The following is a 26,165-nucleotide window of genomic DNA, read 5'->3' on the forward strand; positions in this document are numbered from 1 at the left end:
ATATAATTTCCATAGTGCAAGAATGCTTCAAAACAATGGCGCCACTGCTACTTAAACGGCTGAGCGCACAGGGGTTGGGGAGCTCAGGTGCCCAAACTGAGGGGGACGGTTCAGGGTTGCCATGGCACCTGATAGACCCAGGGTGGGCGTGCCAGGAGCACCTGAGGGGCTAGGGCACGCAGGAGGAGCAGGGGGTAATAGGGTCCCCCTTAGCAGCATGGGGTAGCATAACAAGTGGCCCACCCAGTGCCCCCCCAGCACCGGAACCTTACGTTAGGCCCTCACCAGGCCTGGCCTCCCTGACAACTAGGGCCACAGGACTGGCAAGTCTTATACCACTGTCAGTCAAAGAAAGAGTATGGAAGAAAGAATTCATAGACATTTTAACATTATTGGAAATACAGTTAGATGGGCTGGACTTGACAGTCTGTGACAAGAAGGATGAGGATAGAAAGGAAAGGAGGAAAGAAAGAAAAGAAAGACATTTTGATAATTGCCTAGATGCATTCAGGATAATGGCATGCATTATTGTTAAAAATTTCCCGCGCTGCGCAGCTGACCTATGGCTTTATGAGACCAACATACATAACGCCCAAAGGCAATTTCCAGGGGATGCGTGGCTGGAATATGATAAGGGGTTCAGTTTGAAGATGCAAATACACCCAGAGATGGAATGGAATGAAGAGGATGTGTCTGGGTTCATCCACAAAATGAAGGTAGCTAGGGAGGCCAAGACGTGGGCAGGGAAGGGCGGTAGCCCTTTCGAGGCTCCTTCCACAAGGGGAAGGGTAGGACATTCCACAAGAACAAACCACACATCACATGGAAGGCCTCACCACTGTGAAGGGTGGCAGCCATATGCTGGAAATTCGAGGCTACCGAATGCACTTGGGGGGCCACGTGTAAATTCCAACACATTTTTTCCACGTGTGGTGGAGGACACCTGGCTTCAGGGTGCAGACACAAAAAAAGAACACAGGGGGATAAGAAAGAGAAGAAGAAAAAGCAGTGAGTGTAACAATGAAGGCACAGGGGGGCCAAAAGAAATTTGCTGCTGCAGGTTATCCAGATCCCCCATCAACACACACCAATTGCACAAGCTAGCCAATAAGTACCATAACAGATCAGATGCTGCAGTATTATTCCAAGGTTTTGAAGAAGGATTTATCATACCTTTTACCGGCACCCCCCCTTTAAGCGGCACAAACAATCTGAAATCGGCACTCCAACACCCAGAGGTAGTCACTAAGAAATTAGCAAAAGAGAAAGCATTGGGTAGGATAGAGGGTCCCCTGCCACTGCACATGCATAAAGGGTTGTGGTCTCACCTCTAGGGGTAGTGCACAAAAAGGAGCCTGGCCAGTTCCGCCTGATTCATCACCTATCCTTCCCTGAAGGGTAATCGGTAAATGATGGAATCAGCACAGAGGCCTGCTCAGTGGGTTATGCGACGTGGATGATGCCATTGACCTGGTTAGGACAGCAGGGCATGAGGCCCTCATGACAAAGGCTGATATAGAATCCGCCTACTGCCAGTCCACCCCTCCAGTTTCCACCTCCTGGGTTTTCTGTGGCAGGGGGAGCTGTATTTCGACAAAGCCATGCCCATGGGGTACTCGGTGTCCTGCGCATACTTTGAGATCTTTAGCACCTTCCTTGAGTGGGCTGCACATGCCAGGCACCCCACTGGTGGGAAACTCCACTACCTAGACGATTTCCTTTTCATGGGCCCCACCTCATTGGACGAGTGCAGCAACACCCTAGCAGCATTTCAGGAGCTAGCAGAGGAATTAGGAATCCCCCTGGAAGCGGATAAAATGGTGGGCCCAGCAACGACCATCACATTCCTGGAGATAGAGCTGGACTCGGTAGCGGGAACATCAAGACTCCCTGAAGACAAAGTGAGGGAGTTTAAAGAGGACATCAGGAGTCTCTGCGGTCGCGAGAAGGCGACACTACGGGAGCTCCAGAGCGTGATAGGCAAGCTCAATTTTGCAGCTAGGGTAATCCCAGCAGGCAGGGTTTTCAACAGGCATTTAACCAAGCTGACAGCAGGACTGACACTTAAGCACCACCATGTCAGACTGGGGGCGGGAGTCAAGCGGGACCTGTTAATGTGGGACACATTCCTGGCGGACTTAAATGTGGTGCTAATCTGGAGAGAAGGATGGGTCACAAGCAGTTCCCGGATTCCGCAGGCAGCTCTGGATTTGGGGCCATCCTAGGCAGCAGATGGTGTGCAGTTCAATGGCCCAGCAAATGGCACGGGTTGGGCATCACTAGTAATATTACATTTCTGGATCTATTCCCCATCATTGTGGCCCTGACAATCTGGAAACAGGAATTGCGCAATATGAAGCTAACAATATGGTCAGATAACAGAGGGGTGGTACAAGCCATTAATAAAGGATCAGCTAGGTGCCCAGATACACTGAGATTAATGCGCCACTTGGTTAAATTGCAGTTAGAAGGAAACATAGACCTGAGAGCACGACACGTTCCAGGGGCAGAGAACGAGGTGGCGGACGCCCTATCAAGAGCACAGATGGACAAATTCAGGCAGCTGGCCCCAAGGGCGGAGCAGGACATGACCTCTTTTCCGGCACAACTGTGGGGCCTGGCGGGGTAGACTTGTCGTTCTTGGTAAAGCAAGCCCTCGCCCCAGAAGCAGTCAGGCGATACAAGAAGTATGTGGGGACTGTGATGCAGATAGGGGGCTTCCAGAGCCTGGGGGACATGGGCACTACAGGTAAAGCAATTGAGAAGTTCATCCAGTGGGCATTCAATGGCCCAAAATCCAGGTCCTGGGCACAAGAACACCTGTCCGCAGTGAATCACTTCACTAAGCTAGTGACAGGCCAGGACCCTATAGCCTCTCATTACATCAAGGCAGCCATGAAAGGGTGGAAGCACTCGGAAGGCGCGAGAATGGATAGCAAGCGGCCAATAGATTTGATGATATTTGGATGCTTGTTGGAAGCACTGGGGGAAATCACAAGGGATTCATTCGAACTCATCCTGTTCAGGGCAGCATTCTCCACTGCATTCTTTGGGGCATTCCACCTCAGCGAGCTGGTGGCCCCCAATAGGAATGGGCCGGCTTGGCGCTGCATGCAAGCAAGCGACATAATGCCCAAATCAACTGAGTTAGAGATACTGCTGAGGAGGTCAAAGACAGATCAGGCCGGCAAAGGAACGATAGTTCGACTGCATTGCATTACAGATCAGAGAAACTGTGCGGTGTGCTGCCTGCTGGTATTTATGGCAGTCTGACCAGCCGGCGATGGGCCACTGTTCAAGCACAAGGACGGCAGCCAATTAAGCAAGTTCCAATTCACAACAGTAATGCGCTGGGACCTTAGCCAAGCGGGCCTGCCCCCAGCATCCTTTGGGTCACAGTCATTCAGAATCGGAGCTGCCACATCAGCAGCCCAGCAGGGGATGTCCGAAGCAGGGATACAGGCAGTGGGCAGATGGCGGTCACAGGCATACCGGACATACGTGAGGCCACAATTGCTGAAGAACCTTCCAGATTGCAAAAGAGGTACAAGGGCGCCACCCTCCAAAAAGGTGACCAACAGAGAACTGACATTGTGATCATTCCTCCAGCAGGGAGGAGACCGCACCTGGTTTGGGTGGTGGGCCATTCCTTCATAGCCAGAATGCAGTCGTGGTGGCAGCGAAAGGGCCACAAGTGTGAGGGAAGGTCAGTGTGCACATGCAACCAATGGCTGGGAAAGCCAGGAATGAGATGGGACCAGCTGCCAGCAACCCTCGCGGATTTGCGGGCAGACACCCCGACATCTTGGTCATCCACCTGGGGGGTCAACAACCTGGCAAACCAGGGGAGGAAAGCACTCCTCCACGACATCCAGATGGACCTCACGGAAGCAGCCAGGTCTTTTGGAGAACGGTGGTCATCTGGTCCTAGCTGATCAGCAGGAGGGAAATCAAGAAAATCAGTGGAGAATTCAAGAAGGAAGCTGAACATAGCTGTGAGCAAATTCTGCAGAACCAATGGTCTGGAAAGTATCAGGCACGGGCTCATCCACCCAGGTCGCCCAGAGCTCTACATAACCGACGGAGTCCATCTGTCAGAAGAAGGAATGAGGGTGTTTTGGGACAACTGGCGGGGCGCCATGGGTCTGGCAGGGTGCAAGTAAAACAGCAAACAATTAAAGCAAGAAAAGGGGGGGGCCGTAGAAAGACATAAGCCTCCCTGACGGCGTGGCAAAAAGCTACGGGTACAATGGTTGGTACGGAGGCACACCGAATTGGGGCCACTCACTTTGGGATGCCTCACTGCAGGGTGAGTTGGCCTAACAAAAAGGGGGTAGCAACGGAGACGGCACTCGCAGCCCAGCCCCCACCAGATGGCAGGGCACAACAGAATCCAGCAAGGTAGCGAGTTGGGGCCTAACTCCAGGAGGAAAGCTACCCCCGCTCAAAGAAAGCGCAAAATCCAACTGAACAATGAGATGAACCAGAATGGACAAGAAACGAGATAAGCCTACAAAAGAACTAACCAACGAACTGTCAGTCCAATTGGCTAATTGGTGATGTAGATATGATTTGTGGCACATAAGGTACATGGCAAACACAAACTGATGATTTATGACCCAAGTATGGCAGTTCGCTAACAATGAATTATGACAAATGGCATATGAGTGATGAGAAAAAGTATCTGCATGTATTCCTAATAAAAACTGTGGCCATCAATGACTACTAGAAACACAAACGCATTTTGGCTTATTCATTCTGAGGAATACCGAGGTGGGTTGCATATACTCTGGAGTGGGCCACAGTGCGGGGGTTATGTCTCTGATGCTCCTGAGATGCAGGAACTCGTGTGACTATATAGAATGTGTGAAATGCCAGCTTTATGTATGTGCTGAGAGCCAGAGAAGGACCTGCAAGCCAGGAGGCGCCACTACAGGCAGCAGGAGATGTGGCCTACTGACAGAGCTGCTGTTTGGACAGGGGAGCCAGAGTCGAGCCCTGGTGTGGGTTCAGCATCGTGTGATTCAGTGAACAGTGAATCTCCTCGTGCTTAAAAATGAATCTGACCTTATGTAACCTGTAAAGCGCCCCAGTGTCCACGGGCCCTCTATATAAAACTGTGAAACAAAATAAAAACATTCAGTGCACATTAGATGGCGTTCGCGTAGAGACTGAGCTTTTTGTAGCAGCCTTTACCACAGTGATGGGGGAGGGGCTTTCGACTACTGGGGAAAAGGGACGATGGTGACCGTCACAGCAGGTAAGGGCAGTTCTTACTCTTGGGTTTAAATCACAACCTGTAGTAAATCTGTAACTGGAAATATGAACTAGACAAGATTCTCGAAAACCTATCTTTGATATTTCAGTGTAAACATTGTGTTCTTTCAACCTTTTATTCAAAACACTATTTTGATGTGTCCTGCCATTTTTATGGTTTAAATCAGGGGCACTGGGTTGTAAAGTTATACATGTAACAGGTCTGAAAGTCTGCGTGAGACAGCCAGGAGCACTGGCAGGGAAGCGGGTCCACAAACCTTCGTTGCAAACACAATCTGTATTCTGCTTTGGAGGTCTGCTGTTCATCACACAGGTCTTTCAACATCTGATGCAGCTTTTGTAACAGATTGGGTATTCTAGTAGAGTGTGTTATATCGATTTCAGTTTGCCTATGATTTATTAGTTCAGAAAGTATTTGCCAGAGTAAGCCTGGGCCTTCGAGCTCAGGGCTGCAGGAAGGGTGGAGGCAGCTTTAGTGCAGTGGAGGCAGGGAATGAAAGACTGTCACTGCAATGCCTTCGATTACTAGGGACCAGGCGTCTTGGTGACAGTGACATCAGGTAAGAAACACGTATTTTCCCATGTAAATATGTAGGTATTGATTAGCCACGTATACGTATTCGCTTTAGTCAGCTGTTGTTGAAGTTCCCAGTGTTTTCTCTTTAAAGTAAAGAGTATTTAAACGCAGCAATGCAGCCTGTTTCCCTGCTGAACTGAGAACAGGAGGTCCTTTGAACAATCAATCAAGCGTTCCCAGTTCAAACCGGATTTAAACCAGTATAGAATGTAAAAATGTACTTTGTTAGAGCAAACCTAATCGTGTTGATTGCTCCAGTTTACAAAATATTACCCTTTGAACTAGCCGGAGCCCATCTCCTAGTCTGACACAATAATAATTTAAGCCTCCCGCTCTCTCATCTTTATGTTAAACTAAAAGACACATGAAAGCACTACATCTATTCGTAGATTTACAACTACTTTTCCATGTCCGTGGTAGTGTCTGAATGTTCAATATTTAGTGAAAAGCACTGTTCCCTACAAAGATCTCTGAGGCCATTGCAAAGTGGTTGGTTGCCTTTACAATAAAATAAAAAAATTAAAAAAAAATTAAAAAGCAATGGACATGTGGTGGATAGCTTTCGCGTTTAAAATTCTTGAGGGGAGACTCTCTAAATACCAAAAGAAGAAAAAAGTCCTGGGTTTCAAAGATCCCTTGTAAAAGTGCCAACAAAATCCCTTAAAAAGAAAATGTTATACTACATATAACTGCCAGGTAGAAAATATGTCGTCAATTAAAAATCATAGGGCTAGAGGGTATGTGTAGTACACTAAACTCGAAGCAAGGCCTTGTGCGTATTATGGATTCGACTACTGGGGAAAAGTAACCTGCGTCGAAGGAACTTAAGGTAAATGTTCCTATTGACTCTACTTTCTGCTGCACATTGTGTTTTACCTGCTTTAAAGTTTCTCCAAAGACGATTACACGGGGTGATTGTAGGAGAGTGACGTGGTTTATCACAATGTGATTATTATAGTTTGTATTACTGGGGCCAAGGGACGGTCCTGACAGTCACAACAGGTATCAATATGTTTTTTCTTTATAAGATTTCAAAACTCCACTGTTTTGAGTTTTTATTGCTGAATGCTTGTACTACATATTTTACCGTCACATTGTTGTAGTGAATCCCTTAATTAATTTACCACAAATACCTTTAAAAAGCGAAATAAGTACTCTGAATATTTTGATAACAAATATTTTATGCGAAACAGACATGCACATAAAATAGAAAGTAGATTGAGACTGTTTCTAAATTGACCTCTAAAAACATCTGTGACAAATGCTTAAAATAATCTATTTAAAAAGGTATATGTGTCTATATGTCTCAGACCTTACAATGATTCTAGACATAAATACCAAATGTTACAGAAACTGCAGGATAAATGAATGTTAGGCTTTAATATAGATGAGAGTGGGGATCTTTACAGTAAGAACAGTTTATAGCATCCTTGGATTGTTTATATTATATCATTAAATTAGATTACATGCACTGTCAGAAGCTGTATTCTTGTAGAGCAGAGTCTTGTGTGTTGTAACTACCGTGGATTTGATATCTTGGAACTGGCGCAAAATGTAAAGAATTTCACAATATTATTAATATTATACATATTGTAAGAGGCCCTATTGAATAACTGTCAGGCAATTCGAAGATGAAACTAGGAAGTCAATTAGTCTAATAATATTGTATTTTAATTAATTGGGACAAAGAACATTGCTCACAATTCCGTCAGTAAAAAAACAAATCCGAGTAAAATAGCATGTTTTGTGATAGCTATGCCTATGGGATTTTTTGTTTGGTGTATCACAAATGGCTTCTCGTGGCTAGTTTAGAGAATGTGTATATTTACATTCCAATTGTGTTTAATTAAAACTCAATACATTTGACAAAAAATTGCAGCATTTTGTGTTAAGATATCTTTAATACTTCTGTAAGGGCAAGGGAGGGAAATAAACTGCTGTGATTACTATGGAGCTTTCGATTATTGGGGGACAGGAACCATGGTGACTGTCACTTCAGGTAAATGAAAACCTATCGTGCATTATCAATTTTAAATTATTTGAAAACTATAAACTTGTGTACGTTTTAAATGCACAGATATATAAATGTGCTGTGTTGAACCTAGCTTGCTCCTTATTATTGATATCTAAGTAAGTAGTTTGTGAACAATATTGTTTGAAAAGTCTATTGCCTCTCTTTTAGTCCTTTCTCTTGTTAAATACTAATCATTCCTCTCACTATATTTATACAGTTAAAAGAGTTTCAATTATGTTGACCAAGTACACATTCCTTCCTGGTGAATAAATTGTAGAACAATTTGCACTAGTTAAACAGAATTGTAGATGCCGAATTATAGTAGGTCAAGAGATGAGAATTTAAAATATGATGAAAATTAAAAAGTGGAAATATTTAATTACTCGAGTTATGAATGACTTCAATATTATACATTAATGTATATTCAGTAACTAAAACTGAAAAGCTATAAATGACTACCGCCAAACTATTTTTCGTGTTATTCTAAAAAATCAGTGTTATCATTTTTCTTTAAGGCACCTGATAATATGTGTTAGAGAAAGCATAGCAGATAAGAGCTAATATAATCTTTAACCAGATATAATTGAATCCCCTGCATTCATTAAAATGACTAGATTTATTATGACTTGATATATTCATTATAATTAGTAGATTTAATAGTAATTTATGTGTATGCATGTGACTTAAATGGGAACAAATAAGTAATCACTTTTCAACCAAGGGTTTGTAAACTAACCTAGTGCTCAGAATTCTTTTGAAGATAAGATTTCTAGTTCTCAAAAACTACATTCTGTCAATATAGTATTGTTTCTAGTTGTTGACTGAGATTTTCTCGGTGTGTCATTTGACTACTGGGGACAAGCATCCAAGTCACCGTTACAGAAGGTAAAAAAACACATTAAAATGTATTGTCATCTATGTCACTTTCAATTAAATGTTTTTCTTATAATAGGTTTTCAGTTAAAACTAGAGATCAACGACTCTTTATCAAAGTAAATATAAGTGTAATAAAACGTCAGGTTTTTTTTTCAAAGAAGAAAGGCAAGAATACCTAAACTTCAAACTGCAAAACGAATTAGATATATTTAATATAACCTTCTGATTAAATGAATGCATAATGAAACAGAGTAAACACCATGCCACCTGGGGAACCAGTTTTCTGGTAAGTCTAATTTTAGATATCCTGTGCAGATGGCCTGTTGTGGTTTTAACACCTGGTAAAAAAAAGAGCTGGCCAGGACATCTGGTTACTCAGTTGAAAAGGGGCTTTCCAGACAATTTCCTCTAACGGACTTATTTTATTTACAAAAATAAGTATATATACAGCAGATATCTGTTAATGTCATTATTAGGCCAATTGTGAAATAATTATTCTTATATTTGATGAAAGTTATTGGTATTCAAAGTGCAGGTATGTCCAGCATAAATAGTTTAGCTGTGAGTATTTTACCATAGTTGTTATGTGGCAGTAACATAAGCAGTATACTCTTTGGTGCAAACGTTTTTAAAAAGTAAGTAAAATATTATACGTTAAGGTACTTAATGGTTCTACCATAGGCATCTTTTTTTATAATTTTGGAGGCTAGGCTGCTATCTTTTTGCGAAACATTATATATAAATGTGTGGGATGATATCCTTAATAAGCACTGAATATGCTTGTTAAAAAGTTTCGTTTTTTCAGGTTAGCTATTTACTTACATTTTAACACATTCTTGCATGGCAACGTTTGTAGAAAACTATTCACTCAAGAAAACAAGTTTACTTTAAACATATCAGTTACAATATACTATTTACGATAGATTGCTATTTTACAACTATTTGATTGCAACTGTTTTTTATAAGTCAATTTTGTAGGGACTTTTATTTCAGTCCTTTCATGCATCCAATCAGTCAATCTGTTTTTTTAATTAAAAAAATGAATGTTAATAAAGTATGTATGTAAGAAATAGCAATTCATAATTTAGTAATTCTTTATGTTAGACAGCTAGAGTTAAAAATCATCAAATCCAGATCCTAGCCTATAACATTCTTCTGAAAATATTTTTGACATTATATATGTATATATATATATTATATATATATATATGTACATTTATATGTGTGTGTGTCTGTTGTGTGTGTGTGTGTGCACTTCATGGAATTGAGTTAGCAGTTACGAGAGTAACATTATATTTAGTTAACTGAATTATGCTTAATTAAAAAGAAGATTTAAAGTGAAAAACAATTTCATATAATGTGCATTTTGTGAACGCATATCATTCAGGATAGAGGTAATACATATTCAAATATAATATAAAATGTACACCAGGTTCACCTAACATGCTTTTATTTATGGCCTTAAAAAACAGAAGTAACACAAAAAAATGAAATGTATTTCAAAATGCAGTCCCTCAGGACTTTATTTGTAAAAAAGAAAGAAAGTTGGTCCATGTTTGGTTAAATGGATCACCTATTGTGAGACACAGAAATATGTTACCATTAAAGGTAAGATACATTTTACACTTACTTTATTTACCACAAACTTGTTCTTTGTTTGCTGGCAGTACTAATCACTTTTTGTATTTTAAATTACCAGTTGGCGAGTAGACAGTAATGTTTCTTATTTAGCTTGATTTATCATTATTTTAATTGATATAAAAAGGCAGTTGTAGATAGTCATAAAAAGACACTCCATTTCCCGAAATATTACAATGTAGGATTCCTTCTGCTGCAAAACAAAATTGCAAATGTGAAATGTACTTGTGGTGTGTCCCCATAAATAATTATTTAAGTGGAATCCTATTCATAGAAATATGTGGTTACCATCATTTTAAAGAATTGGTTTTGTTTTAAGTCAGACTTTAAATGGAAATGCATCTTCTTTGTCAGAAGTGTGATTTTATACCACAGTGCATGGACTTTATATGTCACATTAGTTTCCATTTCTATAAGCTTTAACAGTAGCCCCTTTAATTAACTGTGTGCTAAAAATATTAAATACAAATAGACATTCATACAAAAAGTCTACAGAAATTGCCTCCTAGCCCTTTCTTCCCACTAAGGGGGAAACAAATGCGGAAGTAATTAGATACAGAGTTTGAGAAGGTTGATTGTTTTTTGTAACTAGCGGCATAGTGTAGCATTAAATATCATCAAATTTGTAATTTTATATAGTGTTGAAATTATTAATTTTAAGTGTAAATTTAAGATATATGCGTGTGTGCACATTAATTATATATGTATATATATATATATATGTATAACACTGTGAGAAAGCTGTAAAGCGAAACGTGTTGGTGAGGCGTTACCTTGCCCATTAATTCTTCAATCAGCACTCCTGAGTCGTATTTTCGAAGAGTTTGTGGCTGATATTTGGGTGTCCGGAACCCGTCCAGGACCGCCGTAACAGAAGCGCCGGACTTCCGGGGTTTTGTTGTGAATATATCTATATTATATATATATATCTATATTTATATATATATATAGAGAGAGAGAGAGAGAGAGAGAGAGTTAGAGAGAGAGAGATTAATTTTACTCCCAAATTATTAGTCTGTTTATAACGGTATGTAGATAGATAGATAGATAGATAGATAGATAGATAGATAGATAGATAGATAGATAGATAGATAGATAGATAGATAGACAGACAGACAGACAGACAGACAGACAGACAGACAGACAGACAGACAGACAGACAGACAGACAGACAGACAGACAGATCATACTAATAAACGTGGATTAGTTACGTTTTACTGAAAGTAATCCTTTATATCTTTATATATACTGATACATGCAGATGAAAATATTAGTATTGATATATTTATGAACTCATTCTATGTAATATCACTTCTAGTATTATTGTGGAATAATAAAAATAATTCTGTGTATACTACATTTATTCGTGCACATTTTAGGTAAATAGCTTCATCTTTTGCTGATAAATTATAGTCGTACACATTATATATGAGCTCATATATTGCCACAAAAAAATAAATGCCACTTCTTAAAAGATAATAGTGCATTAGAAATGGATTATGTTGTAGTGCAGTACCTTATTATATTTTGATATCTACGTACAATTTAAAATCGCACTTTGATTAACTGATGCTCCCAATTATTAACTGAACAGAACATAATATTCAACTAAGCTTTCAATTAAGCAATTTAAAATTAAATATTGGATTTTACATTTGTTTCTTTACAATATGAAATATTTCATATTAGTGTATATTGATGTATTCATTTTTAATGCCTTATTACAAAATATAAACTATTTCACATTCATTTTATTTTAAAATGCAGTATTGTATGACTGCCTTTATTAAGAGTGTTTGCAAGTAGAATAGATTATTTCACCTGACAATGATTCATTCTATGATAAATGGTACGTATTTAATTAATTGTTCAAGCATTGATCCATTAATTAAATAATGGTTGATACACTGGAATTACATTTTAAATTTAGATATGATTTATTATCATTTCTCTGCCGTGCCATTTGTGTTCAAATCTAATTCTGTAGTTTATTTAAATCATTATATTATTTACAGGTGTTTTGTAGTATTTTATAGTAACTTAAATATTGATACATCCATGTATTTCATGACAGCTTAGTGATTAAGGTTGTGCTATAGAATTACTTTTTGATATGTAACAACCTATTGGATTTTACAAGGCATTGCAGGCCCATTTGTGTGCATTTGAAACAGTGTCTTATCTCAAAACTCTACAATGACCGAGATATACTTGTTTTATTTGTGCATTCCACACCTATACCTTCATAACTCGTGCAATATTTATAATTTTGCATTATTTATGAAATAATGAGCAGTTATGTTCCACTTCAATAGTGTGCTAGTATTATCTTGTGAATGAAGTAAACTAATAATTATCAAGTTACCAACAGTTTATTTTGCATTTTCGAGAATAATGTTGAATTGTAATTCTCTTAGCTTTGTACAGTGATAGTGGCTTATTGAAAGAATACTTGTACATTAAATGCATTCTATATCGATGCAAGAACATTGCATGTTAGGACGCCGTGTATTCATTGTACAAGTTAGAAGGTTATGCTTCAATGCAAATCTCATGTGCATATGTTTACTTTCACATTTCGTAGGTTTAAAGCCTGGGTTTAGACTTTTATGTTGAAGAATTTAATTATATAGCACAGCTTGATATTCAGTGTAGATATGTACAGCCTATAGTTGTGTGATTAGATACTGCGTTATACAGAACAGCTTTCGATCCCATATAGATGTCACAGTATGAAGTTATGAGATTAAATGTTACAATCTATATCTCGGCCCAGTGCTGATATATTGATGTACACCAGATTAGATATTTCAATGAATACATGGCCCGGGTCTGGTTTAAGGATACACAGCCAGAAAAATTAGGATTATAGTATCAAATATATGGCACAGTTCTGGTCCAGTGAAGGTATGTAAAGCCCAGAACTATGGAAATAGATTGTGCATTATATTGCACAGTCTGGGATTTGATATATGACGGGAAATAAAGCCTGGAGCCACTGGCATGGATATTGTAATATATAGCTGAGCTTGGGGTCCGGAATATGCATGCTCACATTACAACCATAGGATTAGATTTTGCAATATGCAGAAGAGCGCACAGTTCGGGGTAGGGGTGTACAGCTTGAAATTATGGCTTTTAATCATGCAATATTTAGCACAGCCAGGGAACCTATATAGAATACATGTATAGCCAATGCCAATTGGTATAGATATTACATTCTGCAGCACAGACAGGGTTCTATATATGGAAGAATGCACTGGCTTGTACCGCTGGGGATAGGTAGAGCACAGCTCGGGGACTGGGATACACGTGTGTACAGCCTGGGGCTCCGGGGAAAGGTGGAGCACAGCCTAGGTCTGGGGTACAGGGGTGTACAGCCAGTGCTCCTGGGATAGGTAGAGAACAGTTTGGGCTCCATTGCAGGGAGGTACAGTCCAGTGCTCTGGGGATAGGTAGAGCACAGCTCTGGGTCCGGTGCAGGAGTGAACAGCCCAGTGCTCCGGGGATAGTTAGACCACAGCTTGGGGTACAGGGGTGTACAGCCGGTGTAGAGCACAGCTCAGGGTCCAGTACAGGGATGTATAGCTCGGTGCTCCCGGATAGGTATAGCACAGCATGGGGTACCGGGGTGTACAGCCCGGTGTAGAGCACAACTCGGGGCCCTGGACTGCCCAGGTCCGGTGTACAGGGGTCTGCAACCCGGTGCTCCAGGGATAGTTGGACTAAGCAAAACCAAAGGGGATGATGGACGGAGTGTTGAACATTGCAAGCACTCACCCCCCAGTCAACTGATCTGGGTTTAATCCATCATCATTCTTTAGCTCACTCCGCCACCCCAGTTCAGACATGGCCATATGCAAATCAGTCTGACCCTGTGCCACATGAGAACAGCCAGCCCGAACTGCCAAGCCATGTCTTCCCTTGACCGGAAACAAGCCTCCTGGGACCGGTTTCGGGTTCATAACCCTCATCAGCCAGGCTATCTTGAATCCAATGGCAAAGTGAGCAAGGGACCCACGTCTGGGCATACCCTGCCAACTTAGGGCGAACTTAGCAAAACCAAAAGGGATGATGGATGGAGTATTGAACATTGCAAGCACTCACCCTCAGTTAACTGATCTGGGTTTAAACCATCATCATTCTTTAGCTCACTCCACCAGGGATAGGTGGAGCACAGCTTGGGGTCCGGCTTACAGGGGTGTTCAGCCGAATGCTCTGGGGATAGGTAGAGCACAGCTTGGGGTACAAGGGTGTACAGCCCGATGTAGAGCACAGCTCGAGGTCCGGGATACAGGGGTGCACAGCCCAGTGCTCCGGGAATAGATTGAGCACAGCCTGGGTCTGGGGTACTGGGGTGGACAGCCTGGTGCTCTGGGGATAGATAGAGCTCAGCTCGGGGTACAGGGGTGTACAGCCTGATGTAGAGCACAGCTCGGGGTCCAGGCTGTACACCCTTGTACCCCGGACCCCAAGCTGTGTTCTTTACCTATCCCCGGAGCACTAGGCTGTACCTCACTGCGCCCAACCCGGCGCTGTGCTCTACCTATCCCTGGAGCACCGGGCTGCACGCCCCTGTACCCTGGACCCTGAGATGTTCTCTACCTATCCTCGAAGCAGCTGGCTGCACAACCATGTACCCCGGACTCAGGCTGTCCGGGGCCCCGTACTGGTATAGAGCACAGCTCGTGGTCCGGGGTACAGGGGTGCTAAGCATAGTGCTCCGAGGATGGATAAAGCACAGCCTGGGTTCGGGTTACTGGGGTGTACAACCCAGTGCTCCGGGGATAGGTAGAGCACAGCTCGGGGTACAGGGATGTACAGCCTGATGTAGAGCACAGCTCGGGGTCAGGACGGGGCCACGGACAGTCCAGGTCCGGGGTACATGGGTGTGCAGCCCGGTGTTCCGGGGATAGGTAGAGCACAGCTCAGGGTCCAGGGTGCAGGGGTGTGCTGCCCGGTGCTCCATGGATAGGTAGAACACAGCTTGGGGTCCTGGGTACAGGAGTGTACAGCCCGGTGCTCTGGGGATAGGTAGAGCACAGCTCGGGATCCGGGGTACAGGGGTGGACAGCCTCGTGCTCTGAGGCTAGGTAGACCACAGCTTGTCGTACAAGGGTGTACAGCCGGTGTAGAGCACAGCTCGAGGTTCGGGGTACAGAAGTGCACAGCCCGGTGCTCTGGGGATAGATAGACCACAGCCTGGGTCCAGGGTACTGGGGTGTACAGCCCAGTGCTCTGGGGATAGGTAGAGAACAATTTGGGGTCCGGTACAGGGGTGCACAGCCCTGGTGCATGGGGGTAGACCACAGCTTGGAGTACAGGGGTGTACAGACTAGTGCTCTAGGGATAGGTAGAACACAACTGGTGGTCTAGGGTACAGGGATGGAACAGCTCGGTGCTCCGGGGATAGGCAGAGCATAGATCGCAGTCCACCGTACAGGGGTGTACAGCCTGGTGCTCCAGGGAAAGATATAGCCCAGCTCAGTGTCTGGGGTATAGGGACGCACAGCCCAGTGCCCCGGGGATAGATAGAGCACAGCTCGGGGTCCGGGGTACAGGGGTGCACAGCCCAGTGCTCTCGGGATAGATAGATCACAGCTCGGGGTCCGGGGTACAGGGGTGCACAGTCCGGTGCATGGGGGATAGGTAGACCACAGCTTGGAGTACAGGGGTGTACAGACTAGTGCTCGAGGGATAGGTAGAGCACAACTGGTGGTCTAGGGTACAGGGATGGAACAGCTCGGTGCTCCGGGGATAGGCAGAGCATAGATCGCAGTCCACCGTACAGGGGTGTACAGCCTGGCGCTCCAGGGAAAGATATAGCCCAGCTCAGTGTCTGGGGTATAGGGACGCACAGCCCAGTGCCCCGGGGATAGATAGAGCACAGCTCGGGGTCCGGGGTACAGGGGTGCACAGCACAGTGCTCTGGGGATAGATAGAGCACAGCTCGGGGTCCGGTTCAGGGATGTACAGCCTGGTGCTCTGGCAATATGTGGAGAACAGCTCGGGGTCTGGGGTACAGGGGTGCACAGCCCAGTGGTCTGGGGATCCATAGAGCACAGCTCGGGGTCTGGGGTACAGGGGTGTACAACCGGTGCTCCAGGGATAGATAGAGCACAACGTGTGGAGCATAGCTTAGGGTACAGGGGTGTGCACCCCGGTGCTCCGGGGGCTAGGTAGAGCACAGCTCGGGGTCCGGAGCATGGATATACAGCCTGGTGCTCCAGGGACAAGTAGAGCATTGGTCGAGGTCCAGGGTACAGGGGTGTACAGCCTGGAGCACCGGGGATAGACATAGCACAGCTTGGGGTCCGGAGCAGGGATGTCCAGCCTAGTGTTCAGGTCTCACACGGGGATGTGCAGCACGTGCCTCAGAGCCCGGGCCGGGTAGGCGAAGCCGGACCCGATAGGGGCCCGGGCAAAACGCCGTCCGGGGGCGGCGCCCCTCCCCCGGCCAACCCCCACAGGAATGTAAATTAAGGGCTAGGCCGACGGGTGCCAGGATTGGCCCCGAAGGCGGGAGCGAGCCCCCCCCCAATCAGGGGTCGCGCTCGTGGGCCAGGGGGGGGAATAAAAGGGGGGTCACCAGGGCAGGTCTCCACAATTCCCCCCCCGGGCCAAGCTGCCACCTGACAAGATAGCGGACATGCTCAACGATATACGTAGGTTGAGGCAGCAGAAGAAGGCGACCCTGGGAGAGCTACAGCAGCTACTGGGGAAACTGAACTTTGCCACAAGAGTAATCCCCGCAGGACGCGCCTTTGCCCGGCGGATAGCGTGGCTCACGAGGGGTCTGGCACAAAAACACCACAGGGTTCGCATTACGCAGGGAGTAAGGGACGACTTGGTCCAATGGGAGAGTTTTCTAACAGAGTTCGATGGCACCCTGATCTGGCGGGCCCCCTGGGCTCTGGCCTGTGAAGTGGAACTCTACACTGACGCAGCAGGGGGTTACGGCTTCGGGGCCCTGCTGGGGACGGCGTGGTCGGCAGGGGCTTGGCCGGAGGCATGGCGCACAGCAGGGTTAACCTCAAACATATCTCTACTAGAACTGTTTCCAATCGTAGTAGCCTTCCACATCTGGGCCCCCCAACTAGCGAATAGACAGATCACTTTGTGGTCAGACAACCACGCAGTGGTGCAGGCGATCAATACAGGAACAGCGCGTTGCCCAGCAGTGGCGGCCTTGCTGAGAAAGTTAGTGGGCTGCCAGTTGAGAGGGAACATTGCAGTAAGGGCCAGGCACATTCCGGGCGTGGAAAACTTAGTGGCGGATGCTATTTCTCGTTTCCAGTGGGACAGATTCAGGAAGCTAGCTCCGGGCGCAGACATGCAGATGACCCCGATGCCGGAGGAAGCGTGGGCATGGGTGGAAGCGGTTTGAGATGGCTGCTGGAGAATGCACTGGCCCCAAAGACCAACAGCCGGTACCGGAAATGCTGGGAAACGTTCAGGGCTAAAGCTGGCCTGCGGAAGGGGCAATTGGCCGCAAAAAGGGACATCCTGGAGTTCATCGAGTGGGCTTTCCAGGAAGGGAAATCAAAATCTTGGGCACAAGCACATTTAAGTGCAGTAGCTTACTACACGAAATTGGCAGGGCAGGCCGATCAAACAGGGGGATTTGAATGCCGCATGGCCATGAAAGGGTGGGGTAGGTTGCAGCAGGCACCGGAGGATGCAAGGCGCCCCATCCATTTCAGATTACTGCAGGCAATGCTGGGGGCCCTGGACGGGATATGCTCCTCGAGGTGTGAAGTTAAGCTGTTCCGGGCGGCATTTGCAGTAGCTTTCTTCGGGGCATATAGGGTCAGCGAGGTGGTAGCCCCCTCAGTGGTAGAGGCAGGAGCAGCATGCATACAGAGAGAAGGGGTGGTCATGCAGGAGGAGCACATGGACATACTGCTAAGGAGGTCCAAGACGGACCAGACAGGCAAGGGAGCATGGACCAGACTGCGCTGCACGGACAATGAAGACCATTGCCCGGTATGTTTGCTAAAGAGGCACCTAGAGAGCGTGCAGGGGAGGACGGGGCCGCTATTTCAGCACAGAGATGGATCTTTCCTCAGCCGCTTTCAGTTTATAGCGGTAATGAGGAAGGCATTGGAAGCGTTGGGCCTCCCCGCTCGGGAATATGGGTCACACTCCTTCAGGATCGGGGCGGCAACGACGGCGGCAGGGCTGGGCATGGGGGGGGGCGCTATTAAGGGGATAGGGCGGTGGGCATCCGGCGCGTACAAGCGGTACATTCGCCCAGCAGCATTCTAAGCCCCCCCCTCCCCCCCCACCTTTCCCCTCTCTCCTAGGCGCGGATGCTGCACGCAAGAAGGTGTGGATCGTGGGGCACTCGTACGTTACGCGGGCACAGCGGTGGGCAGCGGCTAGACGGGACTTTGGCGGTATCTGGCTGCGGGACACCAACATAGAATGGTGGGGGCGCCCCGGGATGAGATGGGGAGAGCTGTTGTCCATGGCGCAGGAGGCGCAACGGCGGGGCAGCAAGCCAGACGCAGTGGTGGTCCACTTGGGCGGGAATGACTTGGCAACAATGGGGCGAAAGGCACTCCTGGAAGACATGCGGAAGGGCCTCACAGCATTAGCAAGAATGACACGCCCCGCGGACATAATTTTTTCAGAAATCATCGTGCGGAGCACCTGGCGGGGGGCGATTGACCTGGGGGCCGTGGAAAAGTCTAGGAAAAAACTTAATATCACCATGGCAAAAGTATGTAAGGCAAATGGTTGGGGCTTCGTGCGGCATGGGTTCATAAACTTAAGATCCCCGGGGTATCACAGCGGAGACGGAGTTCACCTCACGGGAGTGGGTATGGATATGTTCCTGCTGAACATCGTGGGGGTTCTGGAACAGAGGGGTTTCCTATGACAGTCGGGGGTAGGAGTCGGCGAGGGGGGAGCTCCCTCTGATCGAAAAACCATAGGGAGCGTGGCGGAGCTAGGCAGACTAAGTTAACAAAAGAAAGGGGAGAACCCAGTAGAAGATAGATGAGAGGCTCTCGCAATGCCTTGGGGATGCCGCACGGCAGGGGCACTGAGGGAGCCAAAAGGGCGGCACGCCGCCAACAAGGATTAGAGACAATACTCTCCCCATGACCCTTGGGATGCCTCACGGCAGGGGCTCAGAGGGAGACAAAAAAACAAAGGACCCAGTCACAAGAAGTTAAAGTAGATACACAAGAAAGGCCCTTGGGATGCCAGCCGGCAGGGGCCTCGGGGAGAAGGGAGGGCCCCTGTAAGGTCACAGGGCGAGCGGGACGGCACTTGCGGCCCGGACAGGTCCAAACGGAGACCCGCCCAATCGGTAGCAAGCTGAAGCCTAAACCCGGAAGCAGAAAGGGTTCCCTCCCCTCCCAGTTGATTGATAGAGCTGGGGCAAGATTAACCATGCATTATGTACATGACCATGAACAATGCATTACGATTGTATAAAGTTTTTGTGATATGAATAAACTGCGACCTTTTCAGGCACCCAACAGAAGTTGTCAGTGGTGATTTGAGGTAGCAGAGCATAACAGGTTGGAAGAGGGGGGGAAGCAGGGAGGGGAGATCCGACCCCTGGATGGGGTTAGAGCCCGGGCCGGGTAGGCGAAGCCGGACCCGATAGGGGCCCGGGCAAAACGCCGTCCGGGGGCGGCGCCCCTCCCCCGGCCAACCCCCACAGGAATGTAAATTAAGGGCTAGGCCGACGGGTGCCAGGATTGGCCCCGAAGGCGGGAGCGAGCCCCCCCCCAATCAGGGGTCGCGCTCGTGGGCCAGGGGGGGGAATAAAAGGGGGGTCACCAGGGCAGGTCTCCACAATTCCCCCCCCGGGCCAAGGGCGAGCAAGGAAGAAACCCACCCACCCACACCTAAGAGTCGGGCGTCGCAGCTGCAAGGTGGAGGGTAGCGGAGCTAGGCAGACTAAGTTAACAAAAGAAAGGGGAGAACCCAGTAGAAGATAGATGAGAGGCTCTCGCAATGCCTTGGGGATGCCGCACGGCAGGGGCACTGAGGGAGCCAAAAGGGCGGCACGCCGCCAACAAGGATTAGAGACAATACTCTCCCCATGACCCTTGGGATGCCTCACGGCAGGGGCTCAGAGGGAGACAAAAAAACAAAGGACCCAGTCACAAGAAGTTAAAGTAGATACACAAGAAAGGCCCTTGGGATGCCAGCCGGCAGGGGCCTCGGGGAGAAGGGAGGGCCCCTGTAAGGTCACAGGGCGAGCGGGACGGCACTTGCGGCCCGGACAGGTCCAAACGGAGACCCGCCCAATCGGTAGCAAGCTGAAGCCTAAACCCGGAAGCAGAAAGGGTTCCCTCCCCTCCCAGTTGATTGATAGAGCTGGGGCAAGATTAACCATGCATTATGTACATGACCATGAACAATGCATTACGATTGTATAAAGTTTTTGTGATATGAATAAACTGCGACCTTTTCAGGCACCCAACAGAAGTTGTCAGTGGTGATTTGAGGTAGCAGAGCATAACAGGTTGGAAGAGGGGGGGAAGCAGGGAGGGGAGATCCGACCCCTGGATGGGGTTAGGGATCGGTGGAGAACAGCTCGGGGTCCAGGGTACAGGGGCGTAGAGCCAGATGCGCTGGGCATAGGTAGAGCACACCTTGAGGTCCCATGCAGGGATATACAGCTTGGTGCTTTTGCATCATGTCGAGCACAGCTTGGGGTCCAGGGTACTGGGGCGTACAGGGATGTTCGGCCCGGTGCTCTGGGGATAGATGGAGCACAGCTCGGGTTCCGGGGTACTGGGGCGTACAGTCCGGTGCTCTGGGGATAGATGGAGCACAGCTCGGGTTCCGGGGTACTGGGGCGTACAGTCCGGTGTTCTGGGGATGGATAGAGCACAGCTCGGGGTCCGGGGTACTGCGGTGTACAGCCGGTGCTCTGGGGATAGCTAGAGCACTGCTCGGGGTCAAGGGTACTGGGGCTTACAGTCCGGTGCTCTGGGGATAGGTAGAGTACAAATCGGGGACCGGTACAGGGATGTACAGCCCGGTGCTCTGGGGATAGATAGAGCACAGCTCGGGTTCCGGGGTACTGGGGCGTACAGTCCGGTTTTCTGGGGGTGGATAGAGCACAGCTCGGGGTCCGGGGTACTGCGGTGTACAGCCGGTGCTCTGGGGATAGGTAGAGAACAATTTGAGGTCCGGTGCAGGGGTGTACAGCCCGGTGCTCCGGGTATAGACAGCTTGGGGTCCGGTGCAGGGATGTACAGCCCGGTGCTCCAGGGACAGATACAACACAGCTCCGGTCCGGTGCAGGGGAGTACAGCCCAGTGCTCCAGGGACATACACAGCACAGCTCGGATCCGGTGCAGGGGTGTAAAGCCCGGTGCTCCGGGTATAGACAGCTTGGGGTCCGGTGCAGGGATGTACAGCCCGGTGCCCCAGGGACAGATCCAACACAGCTCCGGCCCGGTGCAGGGGAGTACAGCCCGGTGCTCCAGGGACAGACACAGCACAGCTCTGGTCCGGTGCAGGGGTGTACAGCTATGGAGCTGTTGGAGCAGATACTGTAAAAAATACCATACCTTTCCCATATAGGGGTGAATGTACAGCCCAGAACTCCGGGGTACGCCCTGCAGTATCTAGTAAAAGCCGGGTATCTTACAGGGTATACAGCAAAGAGCTGTGCAGTTACATTCTGTAGTATATTTCGCAGCTCATAATCTGATATAAGGGTGAATGCACTCCCTCCGGCTGCGGGGCTTGGTCCTGCAGTGCATAGCGCAGTCCGGGCTGTGGTACATAGGTAGCTGCCTGCACCACGCAGAACCGTGGGGCTCGATACTGCACTATGCAGCTGGGGTCCAGTATTGAGATGAGATGCACAGTCTGTAAATAGAACCTGCAATCTATCGAACAGCCCGGCCCATATAGGGATGGGTGCACAGATTAAAGACATCCCGGGGTCTGCTCATGTACACTAATCCACTGCTGGTTAGTGGTATACGGACATACAGTCTCAAGCTTTGAGGCTAGATAGTGCTATATACAGCACAGACTGTCCGTGTACGTGTGTACAGCTCGGAGCTGCAGCACTGCAGGCCTGGCACGGCCTGGGTGCTGCGTCACGATTTACAGCGCGAGCTATGGGGCTCGGTAGCACTGCACAGTATTATGTAGTACAGACTGGTTGGTTTGAATATTTACAGCTCGGAGCTGCAGCACGGCAGCAGATAGCACGAGATAGGGATCATCTGGAACTGCAGCAAGATGTTCCAGCGCATGCCTGGAATCCCCGGCAAGTTATCTCAACAGTGTGCTGCAGCTTCTACCCCCAGCTGTGCTCGCGCATGCCTGGGCCCCCCAACCCAGGTAAGTAAGTGGTGGAAAGGCCCATGCCGCAATTTATTGGATTTCGCCCGTTGCGTCACACACTGGACGCATGGCCGGCCCTAGCCCAGACCTTAGATCCTGGCAAAATAAAGAAATGCTTAGTTGCTAGCATCCTATAATAAGCACTGCACACCATATTGTACAACTAATCCAGCTTGCACCTAGTTGCACAAAACACTGCACCCCATCACCTCATTCCTTTGAACTGTCACTCTGGCCACTCCCCTGCGTGGCCACAGACAGCTGTACTTTTAAAACCTTGGGATCCCCTTCATCCCACCTGCATGTGCGCTCTACTGCCAGGCCCACCCAGAACACTGTGTGTGCTGCCCCTGCTAAAGAAAATCCTGCCAGGAATACCCGTTCAGTTTGAAACTAGTAGGGGGCATGCTGTCCACAGGAACCAGAGAGTACCCCTCTCCCGAAGGGCCAGGTAAGAGGCGACCCGACCCACTGGGCCATACAGCTATCTTCCAGCCAGGTGTAGCGGAATTCCCTTCAGCCAAACCTGGTTTGCATGTGCCCTTCTCCTTACTCCTTGTAATGGGGCACTACACCCGCCCGTCCTCCTAAGCCAAAATTGGGACAATAGTCCCCTAGTTGGCTGACAACTCCCAGGAAATAATGCTTAACAGAAGCAACATGTATCATGCCGCTGTGGAATGGAGGACCTGGGGTAAACCTATGATCAGAGTACCTGTGCCTATACCGAAGTCTGTCATGTTCCCTAGTGGCATCAGTGGCTAGCCAGAAGGGAGCTCTGCCCAGCAACTGCCCACCCATAGCAAACAATAAGTCATAGCTTGTGGTGAACTGGATGCCAGGCGGTGTCAGGCTGCCTCTCCAGTTTGCACCACACCCTGCTCCTGCTGGTCATAGTAACATCCCAACATGACACCCCAAGACCAATGTTTCTAGGTGCCTGACCCCACGAAAGTACATGGCGGCACCATACCGATGGAAAGGCCTAAAGTATGGATGCCCCTATGCCATCTGGTAAAATTACCAGAGCCATCGGATGCATCTGCCCAGTGTTGTAACCCTTGTGGTTTACTGCCAATAGGCTTACTATTGAAAGACTGTGCTACTGGCTAAGATGGGCTTAAAAATTTCTGAGATGGGAGCATGGCTATGACATGCATTAGTGTCGCAAAGATATAATGCCTAGACTGAGTAGAAAATAGATAGCATGTGCGGAGAACTAATGCATCCTGTTTTAAGGGAAGCGGACCCCTTCTACTGCGTAAAAGCCACATCAATGCTTTGTAAAAATGCTTTTCTTTATTATTATTATTTTTTTTTAATATACTTGTTGCTCTTCAAGCACACTCCTCGCATCTTTCCAATTCACACCCCACCATGCCCAACAGTCCTGAATTTTAAGGTACATATCGGCTCCCTGTAATGGAAATAAAATATAAATTTCCTTTGCCATGTAGCCTTATGGGAGGTGTGGGGACGAATGCCCCAGCCTATAAACACCTCCATGCTGGCACTGTGTCTTATTACCAGACTTGGCGTTGCCATAATAGGTGTTGTTTCTGTATGTAAAGGAGATGAGGTAAGCGATGTACGGGAAAATAGCGTCATGTCCCTGGTCAACGGGGAACTCTTGCAGCATCCCAAGTTGCTGGAAGCCTTTATTGGGTTAGGTTGAAACAATAGCTTCATGAAAAAAAGGTAACCCTGGATAGATACCACACCCGCTTTGTCTTAAGGAACCTCACTAAGTACAACAGTTTAACATAGGCCTACCCCTAGAGAGGTAACCCCCCTTATCCTCTGAAACTCGTAATGATCTTAGCTGGCGGAACCGCGGCTAAACTTTATTACAGTTGAGTGCACTCTGGCCAGTTGAAGTAAATATTCTCCCATAGTATTGTTGTGCCTGATCCATAAACCATTGGCTCTCCATTTTCCCTATCCTTCCTAACCGAATAGTTAAGAAGCTTGCCAACTGAGGTTGCTACAGGCTGTGCCAAACCCACCCTTCAGCCTGAAAGCTATCCTGGACCTGCATAACAGGTAATTATTGCTACCAAAGTCGAAGGTACTCATTTTATCGGCCTCAGGAGGGTGAAAGGCTGAGGGGGGCGGCACAGTATCTGAACGGATGGCCTAGAAAATGGTTGCCCCTGAGTAAATCCCATATGCCCCATGCTTATTGGTCATGTGTGCAAGAAATGTTTCCTTGTGTGCAGTGCTTGCTAAATACCTTCCTTCAAGCATAAATTCCTGATGCCATACCAAAATATTTGTATTGTTCCTAGTATCCTATATGTGCTCCTCCAGTGAGCAAGAACTTAAAGCCAGGTACTAGTCTGAAAGGGGATGTATCCCTGTGCTTATACTGGCTGGGGTAAGAGCGGAGTAGTCCCCCCCCCCCCGCAGTAAACCAGACCAAAAGTAAATCACTTAAACTGCTCTGAATATAGATGATGGAATGTCATCACAGTGCCTAACCATGACAATCTATTTCAGAGGCACCCGACCAAGGTTGCACTTTATACCTTTTTATTCCTATGAAAGTTTGCGATATTTGTATTGTTCCTAGTATCCTATGTGTGCTCCTACAGTGAGCAGAAGTGTCCCAATAGCTTGTATGTGGGGCACCTGTTACACTTAATCACAAATCCCTCTACCCCTCCCCTAGCAAACGATCAGAAGAGGGGTAGAATAACACATGGCCACTCCAAGCTTCGCATCTGAGAGGCAAGTACTGCTCCTAAAAACCCAATTATGCTTACCTACATTTACATACCAAGTTACCCCTGCATGAAATTCTATTGATGTCAACGCTATCAAGTGTCATAAATGTATTTTGATAACGCTAGCCTGCAGGTGATCACTGAACGTTCAACGTGATTCCATTTGCACAATCAGTGCTCTACAAACTACAAAATCAGGAAAACAACTCTATACAGTCACCGTAATTGGACAGTAAATCCAACACCAAGCTCTTTTCCCGTACTGTGGTGGTTTAAAATATTGCATATTCCAGGTTAGCCGAGATCTTACCACCGACAGACAGCATAAGCAGTCTGTGGCCGGAACCATATTGACAAACAAAGCTGAAGCGCCTGGACTACTAAACAATCCTGCATGCCCTGTGGTAATGGTGAAAGTGTCACTCGCGGTCGAAGAACCGTGACGTTCATGCACAAAATAAGACTATTTCCCAGGCGCCACGAGGGGACTGGAAATACTCTAACAGATGTGTAGGGCTCAGGGCTATACTTTGATACAATGTCTAAATAAATCCAGGTTAAATGAGCGCTGGCAGACAAGTCTCTTCACACCCCAATAAGCCTCAGCAACCCCTGGATGCGCAACAGTGGCACGCCTGACACCGGAGCTGCCATGCCACAGAACAATCACAACCCGGCTGCGGGCCCTAGACCCATGTCGCCCTAGTCCCAATAAACTAAG

At 47.2% G+C, this 26,165-nt stretch overlaps 1 gene segment (V, D, J or C); it reads left to right on the forward strand.

Moving 5' to 3' along the window:
• The first annotated feature begins 5,209 nt into the window (after positions 1-5,209).
• The window catches only part of LOC146869258 (Ig mu chain C region membrane-bound form-like), a 146,820-nt gene continuing 125,864 nt past the window's right edge, over positions 5,210-26,165 (forward strand). Inside the window, 1 exon segment of the C gene segment in view lies at positions 5,210-5,260. Coding sequence covers positions 5,242-5,260 — 19 coding nt within the window.

This window comes from Triturus cristatus, chromosome 1_1, assembly GCF_964204655.1.
Source record: "Triturus cristatus chromosome 1_1, aTriCri1.1, whole genome shotgun sequence".
NCBI lineage: Eukaryota > Metazoa > Chordata > Amphibia > Caudata > Salamandridae > Triturus > Triturus cristatus.